At 43.5% G+C, this 16777-nt stretch overlaps 1 protein-coding gene across 2 annotated transcripts in view; it reads left to right on the top strand.

Annotated features, from left to right (window-relative positions):
• notch2 (notch receptor 2) overlaps positions 1 to 16777 on the top strand; it is a 41172-nt gene that overhangs the window by 18629 nt on the left and 5766 nt on the right. The window contains exons 3-26 of one of the 2 annotated variants that reach the window (XM_080878225.1): positions 5115 to 5389; positions 6061 to 6268; positions 6408 to 6541; positions 6897 to 7019; positions 7462 to 7695; positions 8171 to 8326; positions 8409 to 8597; positions 8837 to 8950; positions 9076 to 9189; positions 9275 to 9508; positions 10948 to 11058; positions 11179 to 11371; positions 11613 to 11758; positions 11985 to 12098; positions 12218 to 12337; positions 12453 to 12605; positions 12836 to 13064; positions 13204 to 13405; positions 13767 to 13920; positions 14105 to 14289; positions 14398 to 14530; positions 14763 to 15014; positions 15112 to 15224; positions 16169 to 16689. In XM_080878225.1, the coding sequence (XP_080734351.1) occupies positions 5115 to 5389; positions 6061 to 6268; positions 6408 to 6541; positions 6897 to 7019; positions 7462 to 7695; positions 8171 to 8326; positions 8409 to 8597; positions 8837 to 8950; positions 9076 to 9189; positions 9275 to 9508; positions 10948 to 11058; positions 11179 to 11371; positions 11613 to 11758; positions 11985 to 12098; positions 12218 to 12337; positions 12453 to 12605; positions 12836 to 13064; positions 13204 to 13405; positions 13767 to 13920; positions 14105 to 14289; positions 14398 to 14530; positions 14763 to 15014; positions 15112 to 15224; positions 16169 to 16689 (4407 nt within the window). The remainder of the gene's footprint in view (positions 1 to 5114; positions 5390 to 6060; positions 6269 to 6407; positions 6542 to 6896; positions 7020 to 7461; positions 7696 to 8170; positions 8327 to 8408; positions 8598 to 8836; positions 8951 to 9075; positions 9190 to 9274; positions 9509 to 10947; positions 11059 to 11178; positions 11372 to 11612; positions 11759 to 11984; positions 12099 to 12217; positions 12338 to 12452; positions 12606 to 12835; positions 13065 to 13203; positions 13406 to 13766; positions 13921 to 14104; positions 14290 to 14397; positions 14531 to 14762; positions 15015 to 15111; positions 15225 to 16168; positions 16690 to 16777) is intronic. The other variant, XM_080878226.1, reaches the window with a different exon arrangement.

Genomic DNA, 16777 nt, shown 5'->3' with positions numbered 1-16777 from the left:
AATTTTGGAGCTATTCATGGTTTCTACTCCCCTCATATTTCAACCTTAATATCTATCTTTAAGCGCATTTTAATTTCCCCTTCAACAACAGGCTCTCTGCTATGTGCAGAGGTTTCTGCTGGAAAGACCTGTCCACACACTGCATTTGCAGAGTGCCAGTGGAAACGAAGTCCTAACAAGACTCATTATCATTCAGTTAGAGGGCAAATGGCCCCTCCAGCATATGTGCTGGAAGCTCACTCAGTATACTACTCATTATACTCCTGGCTGTGTCTGTAGAAGAGCTGTAGAGGCTTCCAGCATAACTTCACCTACTTCCAAGGTACACAGAGCTCCAGCAGCGTATAGAACAACTCTAATGTTTAACCGATGTGTTTCGGCTTGTAACCTTCGTCAAGGTCGTGAATAAAGTTTAAATAAAAACCGTTTGCTGTGCTCTAATCACCAGCAGAGTTCATCAGTTCAGTTTTTACTGTATTGTGATGCATGTTGATACAGGAAAACTGTGATAATGTTATCAGATACACTGGGAAGCTTGGACTGTAGTTTCAGCATTTGGATTCACCTCCCTTCAAAACTGTGATAAAGTTGCAGCTCTAGTCTGAATGTCTGATCTGTGTGCCACAAACACCCTCTGTAAGCATCTGCATAGCTAGCTTGTCTTTTTTTTAATCCCTCAGCAATCTTGCAGCGCTGCTTCTTTTGTGAGCTGAGGTATTTTTGCACAGAAGCAGCAGCGAGATCAGTAACATGTTCTGTACTTTACTTGTGACATCCATGCGTGCACACACACGAATAAAGTGCAGTGAATAGGCCACCTATACTCTGCCAAAGCAGGGAGTGATCCAGGGATTGAAATGTGAGCTGGTTTATGTGCTCCATTTTTCTCTCTCACACAGCTTCTCTGCGATGGCCGCGGGGGGGACCATGATGGAGTTATTAAGTGTAGCTGGGACTATAATAGTGTCTGGAAGAAGAGGGGGTGGTGGGGTTGTATACTTGAAGGTGGAGAGGTAGGAGAAGGGGAATTACCACAAAAGAAAATAGAATTAGAGCCTGGGCGATTTCAGGACATAGGGATTAGGAGCGAAGGAGGTGGGGGATATTACGTGAGTTTGTGAGAAACAGTCCAGCCTTCATTGCTCACTGAAGTCCTCACGGCTACGGAGGTCAGCGTGAGGTAGAGGAGGAGGAGGAGGAAGAATACGAAGAAGAGGAGTGGAGGGAGCGAGAGCGAGCACAGGATGGGGGTGCTAATGTGAACCAGCTGTGGAAACCTGACACCTCGAGAGTGGGTTAGAATGAGATCTGGAGGAGTGAGAAAGACAGGGAAAGAAGGGCTGCAGGAAACTCGGAGGAGTAGGGGGAAAGCTGGAGAAAACAGGAGGGACGGAGGCCTCGTGGAGCAAAACAAAGAATCCATTAATGAGCTGCTGCTGTGTTGTTCATGAAAGCAGAGCTCGCCGTGTTAGTAAAGGTGTCCTAATCCCTAACTATGTTCTGTTGTGCATATGGAAATTTGTCAAAGGCTCACACTGCGGTCTGTGTTTTTAGGGACAGACCCGTTTGTCAGTGCGTTATTATCTTTTTCTCAGCGAGGCACCACTCCCTGTCAATAATGGGAATCATGCACAGCCTTGTCTGTTTGCCTCAGGCTCAAGTGAAACAGCCAAGGGCTAATAATGAGCACTCTGTGGCAGTGAAACCTGAAGGACAGGGTAACATTTCCTGACGCTATAGCATTTGGTTCTATCAACACTGGTTAGATAGCACCAGTTGAATTTAATAGAACTCACCATGCGTCATCCCTGTTTAGGAATTTTCACAAAAAAGGCAAATCACTTGTGTGGGGGTTAAAAAATTTTCAAACAAATATTGCTTGTGTACTGAACTAAGAGCCATTTGAAACCTCCATGATGCTGAAATGTGTGGTGCATTATGTCATATTTAAGCCTGTACGCAATCTACACACAACCATGTTTGAGTTTGGAGTGGAAGTTGTAGACCAGCCTTTGGCCAGAGCTTTAAACCTGGCAGGGCTGGGAATTACATAGCACTCTATAACTTTGGTATCTCAATATAGAAGCTGTGTGATTCTGGATAAATGAAAGAAAAGCAGAAAAACAGGAAATATTGTTTAATCGCTGGTTGTGTGTGTGGTTCTCTTTGGTAACCTGTGTGGTTCAATCAGTTGGCTTTTTCAACCATCTAAAACCATTTTGATTAGCTCCATGATGACAAGTCATGAAGTAGTCATGATTGGCATGTTAATCTGCATACTTAGTGAAAATATTCATATTTGACACATATGTAGTGATGACATGTCACCAAAGACGGTGGTACAATTTTTATTGGCAAATTCACATCATTTTAAAATAAGCTGTTTCCACCATCAGTGTATAAAACAAACCCGTGGTTAACAAAGTTGTTTAAATAAAGCTCAAACTGGGCTACGATTACATTAAAGGAGAAGTGTTGGATTTCCCTGGACCTCGTATCACCCCCAAGTTTTAACAGTAAAGATGTGTAAAAAGTTCAGAGTGAAACATAAACCTGGCATTAATCTGGACACGCTTTTCTTTGTGTGACAGCCCGCTAACGTGATGTATGTCCGAGGGCAGACGGCCGTGTCATTACTTTGGGAGAGGTGGGCGGAGAGGTTGTCTGGGAGAAGAAAGAGCAGTCCTAATTCCCAGGACGGCCGCCTTGTTGTGATATCGCGAGCAGGCCGCGGGGAGGGACGTCTCTTTGTTTGTGTGTTTTTGTGTGTGTTGTTTGAAGGCATGTGTTTTGGAGCGTGTAGGGGTCGCGGTACAAACACACTGATACTGCAGCAGAGACGGACAGGGTGGCCATGCCTAATTTGTCTACTACTACGCTAATCTATTATCTCATCTGCCCAATTAATAAAACATAAAAAAACAGAGTGTGTGCAAACAAAAGACAAAAGGGGAATTTGTTCATCTCTCTCTTTCGGTAATAACCATATGATACTCACAGCTTTATTCTGACGCTGTTGTTCAGCAAATCCACTGAAAGTTTGTCTCAAATCGAGTGAATGTTTTATGTTTTGGGCTCATGAGTGCACAGGTATTTTTGTAATGAAGGTACAGGGTGATTATTAGCACTATGTGGCTCATTGATGTGTTTTTAATAATTCTGGTGGACAGTTCAGGTGTTTATATAATGTGTAGTTTGGGATTAGTTCAGTTAAAAAAATATATGAGCGTTTTGCTTGATATGTTCAATTTAGTGTATATTTTTAAAATCTGTGTACACAGCGAACTTATTGTGCACTGCATTTGTGAACCGTTTAGTGTTTGAGTGGGAACGTTTTCTCAGATGTTGTTTGTCATCTTTGGATGATTCACATGTTATACCAGCCAGAAGTTTCACAGATGCGATTGATCTGTGAGACTTTATTTCTGGCATGATTCATGACTCTCCTGTTTTCCCATGCTCTCACAACCTAATATCTTCAAGCTGCCTTGGGGTGGAGCGGCCAGCAATAAATAAGTCAGACTGTGATACTAAAGTGCAAGTAATTCCCCTCTACACTGTCATCCGATCTTTATGTGGGTCACAACACAAATCTGTAGTTCTTCCATTTATATATCATCCTTTAAGTTGAAATTGTCGAGGATGTTTAAGTCTTTCTCTTTTTAAAAGAAAAAAACTAGTAACACGTTTCTGCATGTGTGGTGTTGGATACTCGGTGGTGTATCTCTGCTGTCCTTTTTGTGTTACCTGAGCCCCTCTGGGGAGGCAGGATTAGAGGCCTCAGTAAGAGGCAGCGGGTTGCTCTGTTCCCCTCAGTCCCCAGGTGGTGTGTCTGTCACACGCAAGAAGATGACATGAAAAATAGCATACACAGGAAACTGTCTGACTTTTTTTTTCTTCTCAGCAACAGAATAACACTTATGATCAAGTACCGTCACACATGGAGAAGTGCTAAGTGAAAGTGGGTGGGACTGAAAAAAACAGAGGAATAGAAAGTGACGAAGGGAACATTGTCTTTGATAACATGCCTAGCTGACTTATTGCGTAACACTGTAATTTTTTCTCCTCGCTGCTCGGCATGCAGCTGAATCACTTTACTGAAAAAAGGAGAAAACATGAAATCGAAAGAAAGGGGTGGTGAAGAAGAGAGGAAAAAACACACACACACATTTTGCAGACCAAATGTGGTGGTAATTTAAATAAGTCAAGCATTCTTGCCCATACTGTTGCCTGTTTGTCTGTTATGTATCGTTTAGCCCTTTGTCCAGGTAATTGCTAGCACTTTCCACTTGTTGTTTTCAGTTTCTGCCATGCTGCAGTCAACAACTTCCAGATAACTCCACCTCACATCCTTCTGCTTCTGAACTTCTCCTTTGTCATGAATGACCCCACTTTAACCCTTTGACCAAACCCAGCTTCTGCCTTTTTTCTGAGTGGGGTTTATGGGGAAACAGCTCTGGGGCTAGAGCACTTCCTTAAGTTATCTTAGAGTTAGTCTGTCAAGACACAAAAAAAACCCCATTCAAAATGGCTTTACATGTCTCCTGGGTTAAAGGCATTAAACATGCACGGTGCATACTAAGTTTTAAAAGTCTGAAGCATCTAAAAAGCTATTTTCTCTTTATGTACAGCCACACATTTTGTTAATACTCCTACTAAGGGATGTGGTTTCCCGCATGCTGTTATGTAGATCATTATACAGAAATGGAAAGACAGTGTATTAGACAGTAGTGTTTACTTGTGCTGGTTTATTTGTTTCTTTGATGTGTGTGTGTGTGTGTGTGTGTGTGTGTGTGTGTGTGTGTGTGTGTGTGTGTGTGTGTGTGTGTGTGTGTGTGCGCGCGCGCATGCATGCTACATGACTCCTATACAGCTGTTACCCTCAGCGCTCTATCAGTACTCTCAGTAGTAGTCGTCTGATGTGGTGGATTACATCCACCTGAGTGAAACTCGCCCTTTTGTTTTGTTTGTTTGCGCTGTCAGGTTCACATGCTTATTTGTCTTCTTGTTAAGCTCATCTGTTTGTTGTATTGTCTGTATTGAAGGCCGATAAGCTTTTAGTTTTGAGCGTTTAACCTCTTCCATCACTGATTTGTGTTTTGATGTGTGTCCAGGTGTGCTCCCGGCTTTCTGGGGGAGTACTGCCAGCACAGGGATCCCTGTCAACCCGGCTTCTGCCAGAATGGCGGGAATTGCACTGTGACCATGTCACTTGGTGTGCCTGTACCGGGTAGTGCCACCTGTTCCTGCCCTCTTGGTTTTACTGGACCGCACTGCCAAACTACCCAGAACTCCACGTGTTACCCACACAACCCCTGTGAGAACCAAGGTCACTGTACGCTGCTGTCGCTTGACGAGTACAAGTGTGAGTGCCCAGTAGGATGGGCAGGTAAGCTCCCGTTTGATCGTCTCTGCTCTTTCAAGAGCCTGATGCATTTTTAAACAGCCCATATGACTGTTATAACCAGTTATAACTTTTGGGTCTCTGAAAGATATTAATAATCTCTAATCACGTCACCACCCTCTGAGAGTCATGAGTTTCATAGCTCCGCTGTGCTGAATAGGAAGTGAGATCCAAAGAGCTAAATGTTAGTTGTTCATCCATGCTGCATTCATGAACATCCAACATCATGCTTCGTTTCAAGAAAAACAACAGATTTATTACACATTTCCACTTCAACGCTTCCTTAATTATATTCATTATATCTTTGCTCACACAAATACAGATGTGTTATTATTTTTTCATTATACATTCCACCTGTCACACTTTGCTGTGAAATATATGATTAGATCTAACTCTCAATTCCTTTTTTCTTTTTACTCCAGAAGTACAAACCAAAATACATGTCAACACAAGTTAGTCCCGACACCCCCAAATCATCTATCAGTGATTTATTTTTATATTCAAGAAATCAAACGATATCAATAAAATTCTGAACCTTAGTTACTAAACATAGAACGTGGAAAGTTTGCACGCTGCTTTTCTTCTGATTTTTAGGCTGCGTTTCTTGATCAGTGACCACTAAATCTCCGCTCTTTGTGCACTTTTGCGTCTTTCAGGAGCACGCTGTGAGTACAAGGACAGCTGTCTCTCTAGTCCATGTGCCAACGATGGAAAGTGCAGCGCTCTCTCCAGCGGCAAATACACGTGTTCCTGTCCTCCTGGTTACAAAGGTCCTAGCTGCCTCAATGACACAGATGAATGTGAAGACACGCCTTCCCTGTGCCAGAACGCAGGCCGGTGTGTCAACACCCACGGCTCCTACAAGTAAGAGCCTAGTTTTTGATACCAAATTCAAAAATGCTCACCGTCAACAGGAAACGCTGATCAAAATGATGTCGCTCTAATTTCTGCTTAAATTTGTGAAAATGATGTTAAGATGTTACCTGCTCTGCCTTTGATGCAGGTGTTTATGCACTCCTGGGTATACGGGTCGACATTGTGAAAGCTCGTACTACCCCTGCTCGCCTTCACCGTGCCTGAACGGAGGCACCTGTCAGCTTAACTTGGACATGACCTACTCATGCCACTGCCTTCCCGGTAGGATTTCAGTTTCCGAAAAGAAGAAGCATGAAATAAAATCATAAAAAAAAAATGTGCTACCACAGCTGTTATTTATGTATAAATGAAAGTAGGTTAGTGTTTCTGAATTGTTACACTATGGTGTTTTGGGTGCAAATAGTCTGATGTTGTTGGCTCTGTCATATCTGACACGCAGCACTGTCAGAGTGCTACAGTTAGCGGATACATACAACAAATACACACACGTGATGTTTATATAGCACCAGACGTTGTTAGAGGACGGCATACTAGAGCATTATGCTTCACTGTCTTCCCAAATCAACAATTTATTAAAACCACTAATAATCAAATGTATTTATTTCATGTACGTCAGGTTTCAATGGCACTAACTGTGAGAACAACATCGACGACTGCCCCAATCACCAGTGTGCCAATGGAGGAACCTGTATGGATGGGGTCAATACCTACAACTGTCAGTGTCCTCCAGAGTGGACTGGTAAGGCACTTTCATGTGCAGTTATTTATGTGTGACTAACATTTTCCGTATGTGCCACTCTTATCTGTGGCTGAAGATGACCTGAAGTCTGGAACGTCACCTCTCCATCCATAGCAGATTGTTTGAACTGTTTAAAAATTTTTTTTTGACATTTTGGCTATGTTTGATTGTTTTCTACACACTTCTGAGGACTGCTAACTCTCCTAACACCTTTGCGTGGCATCCACAGCACTTGTGTTTACAAAGTGAATATGCAGGCAGCAGCTTTCTAGGGCTTGTCTGAGTTTTGTAGCAACAATGGTGCTTTAATGATTCAAAATTACAACATTTGAGTCCCTCTATGAGGAAAAATTATGTATTTTGGTTCTCTGTCAGAAGCTCAGCATGTTGTAACGTGGCAGGCAAAGGATTAACCTGTTCGTTTTAAATCCCCCCCTCACAGGTCAGCACTGCACAGAGGACGTGGATGAGTGCCGGCTGCAGCCAAACACCTGTCAGAACGGAGGTACCTGCAGCAACCTGCCTGGCGGCTACGTCTGTGTATGCGTCAATGGTTGGAGTGGACCTGACTGCTCTGAAAACATTGATGACTGTGCAACAGCTGCATGCAGCCAAGGCTCCACATGCATAGACCGTGTTGCATCCTTCATCTGCGTGTGTCCTCACGGAAAGACAGGTGGGCGTTCATACGAAACCCTGCACAACGTTAACTCTAGTGTAAATAATGGTGCCATGAGTTCGTACTGAAACTATAGATGTCCTTGACCCTTTCTTTGGTACTTCAGAGAAATGCTGCTTTCTGTGGAACACGTCTAACCTTAACTGATGTTTTTCTAAGCACATGATGCCTCTGTTGTTGTTAAAGAATATTTCACACGGAAATGAAACTGAGCTGTTACTCTGTAAAACAGTCTAATTATACCATAGAATATGTTTTTGCATTTTCACCCTGCTGATTAGTCAGCACGGTTTTGGCGTTAGAGCAAGGTAAGCCTCCCCCAAGTAGCAAATTTGCATTGACTTTGTTTTTCTCTGAAACGGGTATATAACCATGTGCAGGAGACTCTCCAGGGACATTTTGTCTCACCATAGTTTGCATTAAAGTCTTTTATTTTTTTCACTCATTCGATTTGATGTAATGTTCCCCTCAGGTCTGCTCTGCCATCTTGATGATGCCTGCATCAGTAATCCCTGCAGAGAGGGCTCTCAGTGTGACACCAATCCCATTACTGGTATGTTCAACTGTAACTGTCCACCTGGATATATTGGGCCCACCTGCAACAACGACAGAGATGAGTGCAGCATCGGTGAGTCTTCTCAGCAAATAAGCTTTAATCTCTGTCAGCCTCTGTTCTCTGCTGTTATTTATATACCTCTGCTGTTTACCAGCAGGCACCAACCCCTGTGAGCACGGTGGGCAGTGTGTGAACACTGATGGTTCCTTCACCTGTAACTGTGTTCGAGGCTACGCGGGCCCACGCTGTGAACAAGACATAAACGAGTGCGCGTCAAACCCTTGCGAGAATGACGGCACTTGTCTGGATCGTATCGGAGAGTACACCTGCATTTGCATGCCTGGTAAATTTCTTGTAATTTTTTAAAATAATGTTATATTTTAACACAGCAAAATGTGAAAATTGACACACGTGAAAATTCTGTTTTATAGTCAGAAACGGGTCATTTTGCATTTAACCACAAAACTTAAAGTAAATAACAGCAGTGTCATCCACTTAAAGTTTGCTCTGTGTCCTTGACCCATGACCTTCAGTGTTTTTGTTGTTGCGAAATTGTATAGTTGTTTCTGTGTACTTGTGCAGGATATGAGGGGAATCATTGTCAGCTCGAGGTGGATGAGTGTATGAGCTCGCCCTGCCTGAACAGAGGCAAATGTCTCGATCAGGTCAGCGGCTTTATCTGCGAGTGCCCAGCAGGTTGGTACACCTTCAGCTGTGTTAGTGCATTCCCCTGACTCATTTCTGCCGACTGAACCTGTTTTTAAAAACTAAATCTATAATGAATCTTATCAATATATTAATTTTGTTTGTTATGTTTCTAGGCTTCAGTGGGGACATGTGTCAAATAGACATAGACGAGTGTTCCAGCACGCCCTGTTTAAATGGAGCCAAATGCATCGACCGACCTAACGGATACGATTGTGAATGTGCTGAAGGTAAACGGAAATTGCAACATGTTTTTGACCCAGAAAGTAGTCGCTGAAAGTCAGTTGAGAGAGTAAGAAATTCCCCTCTACCCAGGCTTCACCGGTCTGCTGTGTGAGGAGAACATCAATGACTGCGAGCCAGATCCATGCCACTACGGTGTGTGTCAGGATGGTATTGCCACCTACACCTGTAAGTGCAATCCTGGATACACCGGCTCCATCTGTAATATCCAGCTCAACGAGTGCCACAGCAACCCTTGTCAGAACCAAGGACGATGCATTGACCTCGTTAACACCTACAGTTGTCGCTGTCTACCTGGAACCACAGGTCAGTACTGAGTGTGCTGCAAAGATTCTCCAGAATCTCATTTAATGGTGCAATGTGATAGAAATTGTGTCATGTGATATGTGGAACAAACACTGTGACGTTATTCATTGAGAAAAGCTTGAGAGAAAATGAAGTGTGATGAAAAGTCATTCTGAAACACGATAGTGTGGTCACCAAAGTACAAAGGAATGTAATCATTAGAACGGTTAAAATAGTTGTTAGTCTCTTAATGGCAGTTGTAGTTGCAGCAGTAGCCGTTCACACTGAACAGTTTTAGTTCTCATTCCTCATACAGCATTTTTAGAAGTATAAATGAGCTCTAACTGTGCTTCTGAGCATTTCTAAATAATCAATTTCACAAATGCTGTTTAAGTCCAACGTCGTGTAATTGAGTCTTCTGGTGACTTGTTTAAATTGAATGAAAAGATCCCGGTCCCTCACATCTAGAGCCTCTCGTGTAGTTTGAAGTCTACAGTACTCTTCAGTGTAGCAGTCACAAGTCTCGGTCAGGCGGTTAAACCAACGTTGCTTTCTGGATTAGTAAGATCTTCATTGTGTTTTTACCACCCCAAGGCTTGGTACTGAAGTCTTGCATTCAGGCTTCATTCTGCCACTTCCCCTCTTCTCAAAGTGTTTATGTTATTTTGTTCTCCTTCGCTCTGTTCACATTTAATCATCATTGCTCTAATGCTAATCACTGATGTCACACTTTAAAGCACTCCTGTGGTCTAGTTATATATATATATATATATATATATATATATATATATATATATATATATATATATATATATATATATATATATATATATATATATATATGTGTGTGTGTGTGGTCATATTTTCTCACATATTGCTAAATTCCTTTTTTTCTTTGGTCTCTTACCCCCTCTGGTGGTAACTGACATTCTGTCTATCTGCATTTGAATGGAAGGAACAAGGTTTTTGGTACTGACCAGTACAGTATCTGTGAAGAGCAAAATGATTGCATTGTCCAAGTTAGTTTTAAAATTTGTCTGTCCTCTACGTGCAAGCAGTCGGTGACTGTGGTGAAGAAGAGCTTCACGGAAGAGACAGTGTGAGGGGCATATAGAGACCACAAGTAAAAGGACGATAAACAAACTTACCTGATAGCAGTTTAGCTTTTTAAAATCCATATATACTTGTGATCAAAGGCTGCCCCACAGAACATGAAGTCTTCTGGGTGTGCCGGACGTCCCAAAACTGGTCTCAGGCTAAGTCACAACAGCCAGCTGGTTCAAAGATCGTAGATTTTATAACAGCTGCTCATCGACTTTTCCTCTAATGCAACTCCTTACTCGCATTAATCATCAGATTATTTTATTGTGCCACTTTTATATATTCTAGTGAAAGGATAAACTCTTAAACCCGACTGTTGTTACACGACATGAATTTGTCTTTGTGTACTTTCTGCTCAGGTGTGAACTGTGAGATCAATGAGGACGATTGTGCCAGCAACCCCTGCGTTCATGGAAAGTGCCAGGATGGCATCAACAAGTACAAATGTGTTTGCACCCCGGGATATTCAGGTACGTTTTTGCCTCATGAACATGTATAAAAGGCCTCAAAGCTGAGGCAGAATAAAGTGGCCTGAAATCATCACGTGCCCTTTTGATGCTACTAATTACCTTTAACTTGTTCTCTAACAGGATTAAACTGTGAAGACAACATTAATGAGTGCATGTCAAATCCATGTTTGAGCGGGGGAACCTGCCAAGACAAAATCAACGGGTTCCACTGCCTTTGCCCACCCGGCACCCACGGCCCTCTGTGCCTCTCTGGTAAAGACCATTGTGCTCATCAGCCTTGTCAGCACGGTCACTGTGTCGAACAGCAACACGGGTAAGTTATGTCTATACTGGTGTTTTGTGTTTTACATTATTGGGATAAGATACAGTCATTTTTATTATCGTGGGAATTTCATCCAATTAATTTTCTCACTACTGATAATTTGCACTTACTTCAGATAGATATGCAGGCATTGTTTTTTCCAGCTTGTCAGCATTTTTAAATGTAACATCTCTTCACATATATATATGCAGGAGCTAATGCTGTTACTGTGACATCTTTACTTTGTGTGAAGGTACCGCTGTGAGTGTCAGGCTGGCTGGGAAGGACAGCACTGTGAGCTGGAGAAGAATGAGTGTCAGTCAAACCCATGTCTGAATGGTGGCTCCTGTGTGGATCGACACAACGGCTACACCTGTCAGTGCAAACTTGGCTTTGGAGGTAAACGCCACCGCGATCTTTCGTTTTATATAAGAAGTATTTTAAAAATCTCCTCCAGTCCTTTCTGAATTGATGCACAGTGCAGAGGTTCATTTTCGTGCCTGTGTCAAATGCCTGTGCTCAGAGAAATTTCCAGTTTCAGCAGACTCTGTTTCTGTTGAGAAACTTTGCCGATATCAGCGAAACATCAAGTCTGACACGTTATTGTTGACTCCTCTTTGATCAGGTATTAACTGTGAGAAGAACATTGATGAATGTGCATCTGGCCCGTGTCTGAACCAAGGCGTCTGTTTAGATCTAGACAACGGCTACACCTGTCAATGTAGTCTGCCGTTCACAGGTCAGTGATGGCACATTTACTCGCTTGTAATGTCACAATTTTAAGCTGCTGTCTAGATATCACTTTGGAGAATATTTCCATATGCATGTTTTGATTATTACAAATCTCTGTGAAAATAGGTAAACACTGTGAGGTGGAACAAGTTCCCTGTGCCTCCCATCCATGTAAAAGGGGAGGTGTGTGCCATCCAACTCCAGATTACACCTCTTTCACCTGTCGATGTCCTAGCGGTTGGGAAGGTATGTGTTCGTCGGCATGCATTTGTGTGTGTGCTTGATGATGGCTGTCAGCCGTAATATTAGAACTACATTCCAATTGTTTTTGCTTTTTGTGTTTTTGTCCACACTTGCGTAGGTGCGCTTTGCAATGATGATGTAAACGAGTGCAAGAACAACCCTTGCAGAAACAGCGGTTGGTGCATAAACAGCCTGGGGAGCTACATGTGTAACTGTCTGTCTGGCTACAGTGGACACAACTGCCAGATAAACATTGACGACTGCTCACCGAGTGAGTTTAATTTGGTCACTTTATTGTCTTTGGATCCAATATCATCGTAACTTCCACCAGTCTTTTATTTAATTTAATGACGTTTAAAATAAATAACCATCAGCGGTTATTTAATAATAGCTCATAAAAGCCAAAGGTGCTCATACAGTTTGAGCCGTGCTCAGATGTGTGCTTGTTTATTCAGTAACTGGTTTAGTGAGCCTGTTCCTCCTCTCGTCTGTGTTCTGCAGACCCGTGTCTGAATGGAGGCTCTTGTAGGGACGAAGTCGGGAGTTTCGTCTGTGACTGTCGCCCAGGTTTTGAGGGAAAGCGCTGTGACGTTGAGATTAACGAGTGTGCCAGCCATCCCTGCAGAAACGGCGCCTCCTGCGAGGATTACGTCAACAGCTTTGTATGCAAGTGCCGACCCGGCTTTAACGGCATACTGTGTGAAAACAACATCCCCGAGTGTACTGAAAGGTAAGCGCCCTGTCGACACGAGAGATGCTGTCTCCCAATATGTGCGACCTGAGTACGAATACATACATATTTCTGCATCAGTAGATTTTAAAGACTTTCCCCGCCTAAAGCCCTGTTTTCTTTTTCTTCCTCCGTCCAGCTCGTGCCTCAATAACGGGTCTTGCATTGATGACATCGGTAAATTTACCTGCCGTTGTCATCCGGGTTTTTACGGTGAATTCTGCGAGTATGAGAAGAACGAGTGCGACTCTCAGCCCTGCAAGAACGGAGGCACTTGCACTGACGGTCTGGGTACCTACCGCTGCACCTGTCCCATGGCATACAGTGGACAGAACTGCCAGGTAAGTGTGCAGTGTGGGTCTGCATAATTCTGTAATTCCTTTGTAGGTACAAGGAGAGTTGACACATTTTAAAAGGCTAATGGGGTGTTGTCATTACCCCGCTGGGGTGCAGCGTTGACACCAAGTTTGTGAATGTGATAACTTGAGAACGAAGCTACTTATGAGCTTCAAATTGATACCATTGGTGCATCTACTTGGAGGCTGCTTCATTGCTTTCTGTAGAGCCACGACAGGCGGCCTCGTGCACTCAGATCTCTCATATTTGCTGTCTTGTTTTAAACAGTCGATGTCATCGAAGGGGCTGTGAGTTGTGCTGGTTTGTTTTTATGAAATGTTTTCAAAACCTTCTTTTTGTATGCAGAACTATGTGAACCTGTGTAGCCAGGTGCGCTGCCATAATGGTGGCTCCTGCTCACAGACAGCAACTTCCTGGACCTGCCACTGTCAGCCTGGATGGTATGGACGTTACTGTGATGTGCCCAACCAGTCGTGCCAGGATTTTGCCGCCAGGAAAGGTGAGGAAGTATTTTTTTGGCAGAGATATCAAGAGTGATAATGACCTACTGTTTATATTATTGCAAGGAAAATTTAAAATACTAAATGTAGCCCGAGGATTTTGTTACCTTCCTGCTTACAGTTTAATCACTGTAGTAGGCTGCCTCTGTACACGGTAAACTCATCATATGTGTTTGGCTGCAGGTCTGCAGTTGGAGAATGTATGCAAGAATGCTGGCCGGTGTGAGAATGTGGGAAATGCCCACAAGTGCCACTGCCAGCCAGGATACACAGGCAGCTACTGTGAAGACATGGTCGACGAGTGTCAGTCAAACCCTTGTCGCAACGGTGCTACATGCAAGGACTATCAGGGAACGTATGAATGCATAGTAAGTGCACTCTCAGCTTGATATGTGTGCATGTGTTGGCAGGTTTTATGTTTAGGTTCTATATGCAAACAACTGAGCTAACCTCTGTGTTTTGTTTCATTGTCCCAGTGTAAACCAGGCTACCAGGGGGTGAACTGCGAGTATGATGTGGACGAATGCCACTCAAAGCCCTGTCTAAACGGAGGAACATGCATCAACCTCATCAATCACTTTAAGTGCGCTTGCCCACCTGGAACACACGGTATGTGCACATAATAGGAGATTAGTTTAACAGCTGAGGAAGCTTTAAACTTAAAGTATGGACAGAAAGTGATGCTAATGTTTGAGGATAACCTTTCCTGCTTCTTTAGTTGTTCTTGACGTGGGAAAGGAAATGTTGATTGGATGTTGTACTTTTCAAAAAAAGTTTCTTTTGTTGGATCTAAAAATAAAACTGAGTGCAAATTAAATGCTGTCTGTTCTGTATGTCGTAGGACTCCAGTGTGAATTTAACGTGGATGACTGTGCCCCCAAGCCTGGCTCTCTGGAGCCTCTCTGTAAGAATGGAGGACAATGTGAAGACGGTGTGGGCGGTTACAAGTGCAACTGCCCGGCGGGGTTCACTGGTGACCACTGCGAGGGGGATCTGAACGAATGCAAGACTCGACCCTGCCACAGTCACGGCAGCCTTGACTGCATCCAGTTGGTCGATAACTACCAGTGCCGCTGTCGCCTTGGTTACACGGGTATTTTCACATTAACCTCTGAAAACAACACAACAGCACCACAAGTAATTTTTGCTGTTTTTTTTAAAAAGGGGACGAAATGTGTTTGTTTCCTCAGGTCGTCATTGTGAATCCATGGTGGATCTCTGTCTGTCCAGTCCGTGCCGCAACGGAGGCGTCTGCTCTATGAACATGAGCTCGGTGCACGGCTACAGCTGTTCTTGTCCTCGTGTAAGTTCTCTTTAAAGCTGGCTGTTTTCTAATGTAAGCGATCTCCTCTTTATCCCTCATACGGCCTTTGCAGCTCTTGTTATTTGCCCGTTGTGCTCATCAGCTTTTAATAACTACTGGTTTCATTCTTATTCCTTAAACACTCCTCCATGAGTTTGTCCTGTAAGTGCTGGTGATAACAGCAAATGGAAAATGGCAGGCAGCCATAAGGCTAGAGTAAGACGAGCCTTCTTTGTTTTTAATAAAGAAATCCAGATATTTCTTTGATTATGCAGAAAGCAGCAGGGAAACAGTAAAAGGCAAAGGGGGTTACCTCCATTCAGCTTCTGAAACTGATCCAGTGTAGAAAATGAATAATGGGATGAATTACTCATGATAGTGGTGAGATGCTGTGTTTGTAAAGATGACTCAACTTCATGTTTCACTCTACATGCTCTTCATTTCACACACCAGCAGGAACATAATACAGCCTGTTTTTCCAGAAATGTAACCACAGGCTACAGATCAGTTATTCTACACATATATAAGTATTGCTGTACTTGGATGAGCAGGGTGAGGGATGACACTGTCACATTTCATAAGCTAGTTTGTCTAAAAAAAAAAAAAAAAGCCTATAAAAACATATAAATGTTAATGATTGTCTTTGATTATGCTGCCGTGTAGCTACGGCCACGGCAACTGTCACATCTGTGGCGTGTAGCATAACAGCAGGTTGGCTGTTTGTCGTTCTTCTGCCTGAACGTCAGTGCGTGCTTTTTCTCTGCACTAACCTCTTGCTCCCTGTCTGTTCTCATGCTTGCTTCAGAGGGCCACACCATGGCTCAGGTACAGTAGAGTAGCAACAGTCTTGTAGGAGAAACTAAATGCTTGTTGTAAAAGTTTGCCTGATAAAGTAATATCTACTGCCTTACTATCACACCTAAACAGCATGTTGTGTTTTATAGGGCTATACCGGGTTGGACTGTGGGGAAATGCAGGACTGTGCAAAACAAGGATGCCAGAATGGCGGGCAGTGTGTGAAGATAGCGTCCGGCCATCTGTATTGTCAGTGCAGGTCGGGCTTCAGCGGGCCACACTGCGAGGTGAGATGTCCGTTGCCCTGCCAAAATGGAGGAACCTGCGTGAAAGACCAGGCATACCCGTTCCAGTTGAGCTGCCACTGCCCGCTCTACTTTTCCGGACGATACTGCGAGAACAGACAGATTACGCCGACGCCCCGGAGTTGTCCGTACGAAGACTGTGAAAGGCAAGCAGGAGACAACGTTTGTGACGATCTGTGTAACAACCATGAATGTCGGTGGGACGGAGGGGACTGCTCGCTTCAGAGGGAGCCGTGGACAAACTGCAAGGCCTCTGTTCCCTGCTGGGATCTCTTTAAGAACGGGCACTGCGATAAGGAGTGTGACAACCCCGGCTGCCTCTTTGACAGCTTTGAGTGCCAAATAACCTCAAACTCCTCCTGCAAGTATGTGACTCTCCCCTTGACTCTTCTGTAAACATGTGTTTAAAATCAAATCCTTACCTCTTGTTCTTGATTGTGATTTCTATGTAAG

This window comes from Rhamphochromis sp. 'chilingali', assembly GCF_963969265.1.
Source record: "Rhamphochromis sp. 'chilingali' genome assembly, chromosome: 3".
Lineage (NCBI taxonomy): Eukaryota > Metazoa > Chordata > Actinopteri > Cichliformes > Cichlidae > Rhamphochromis > Rhamphochromis sp. 'chilingali'.
This window is presented reverse-complemented; position numbering and strand designations above follow the sequence as displayed.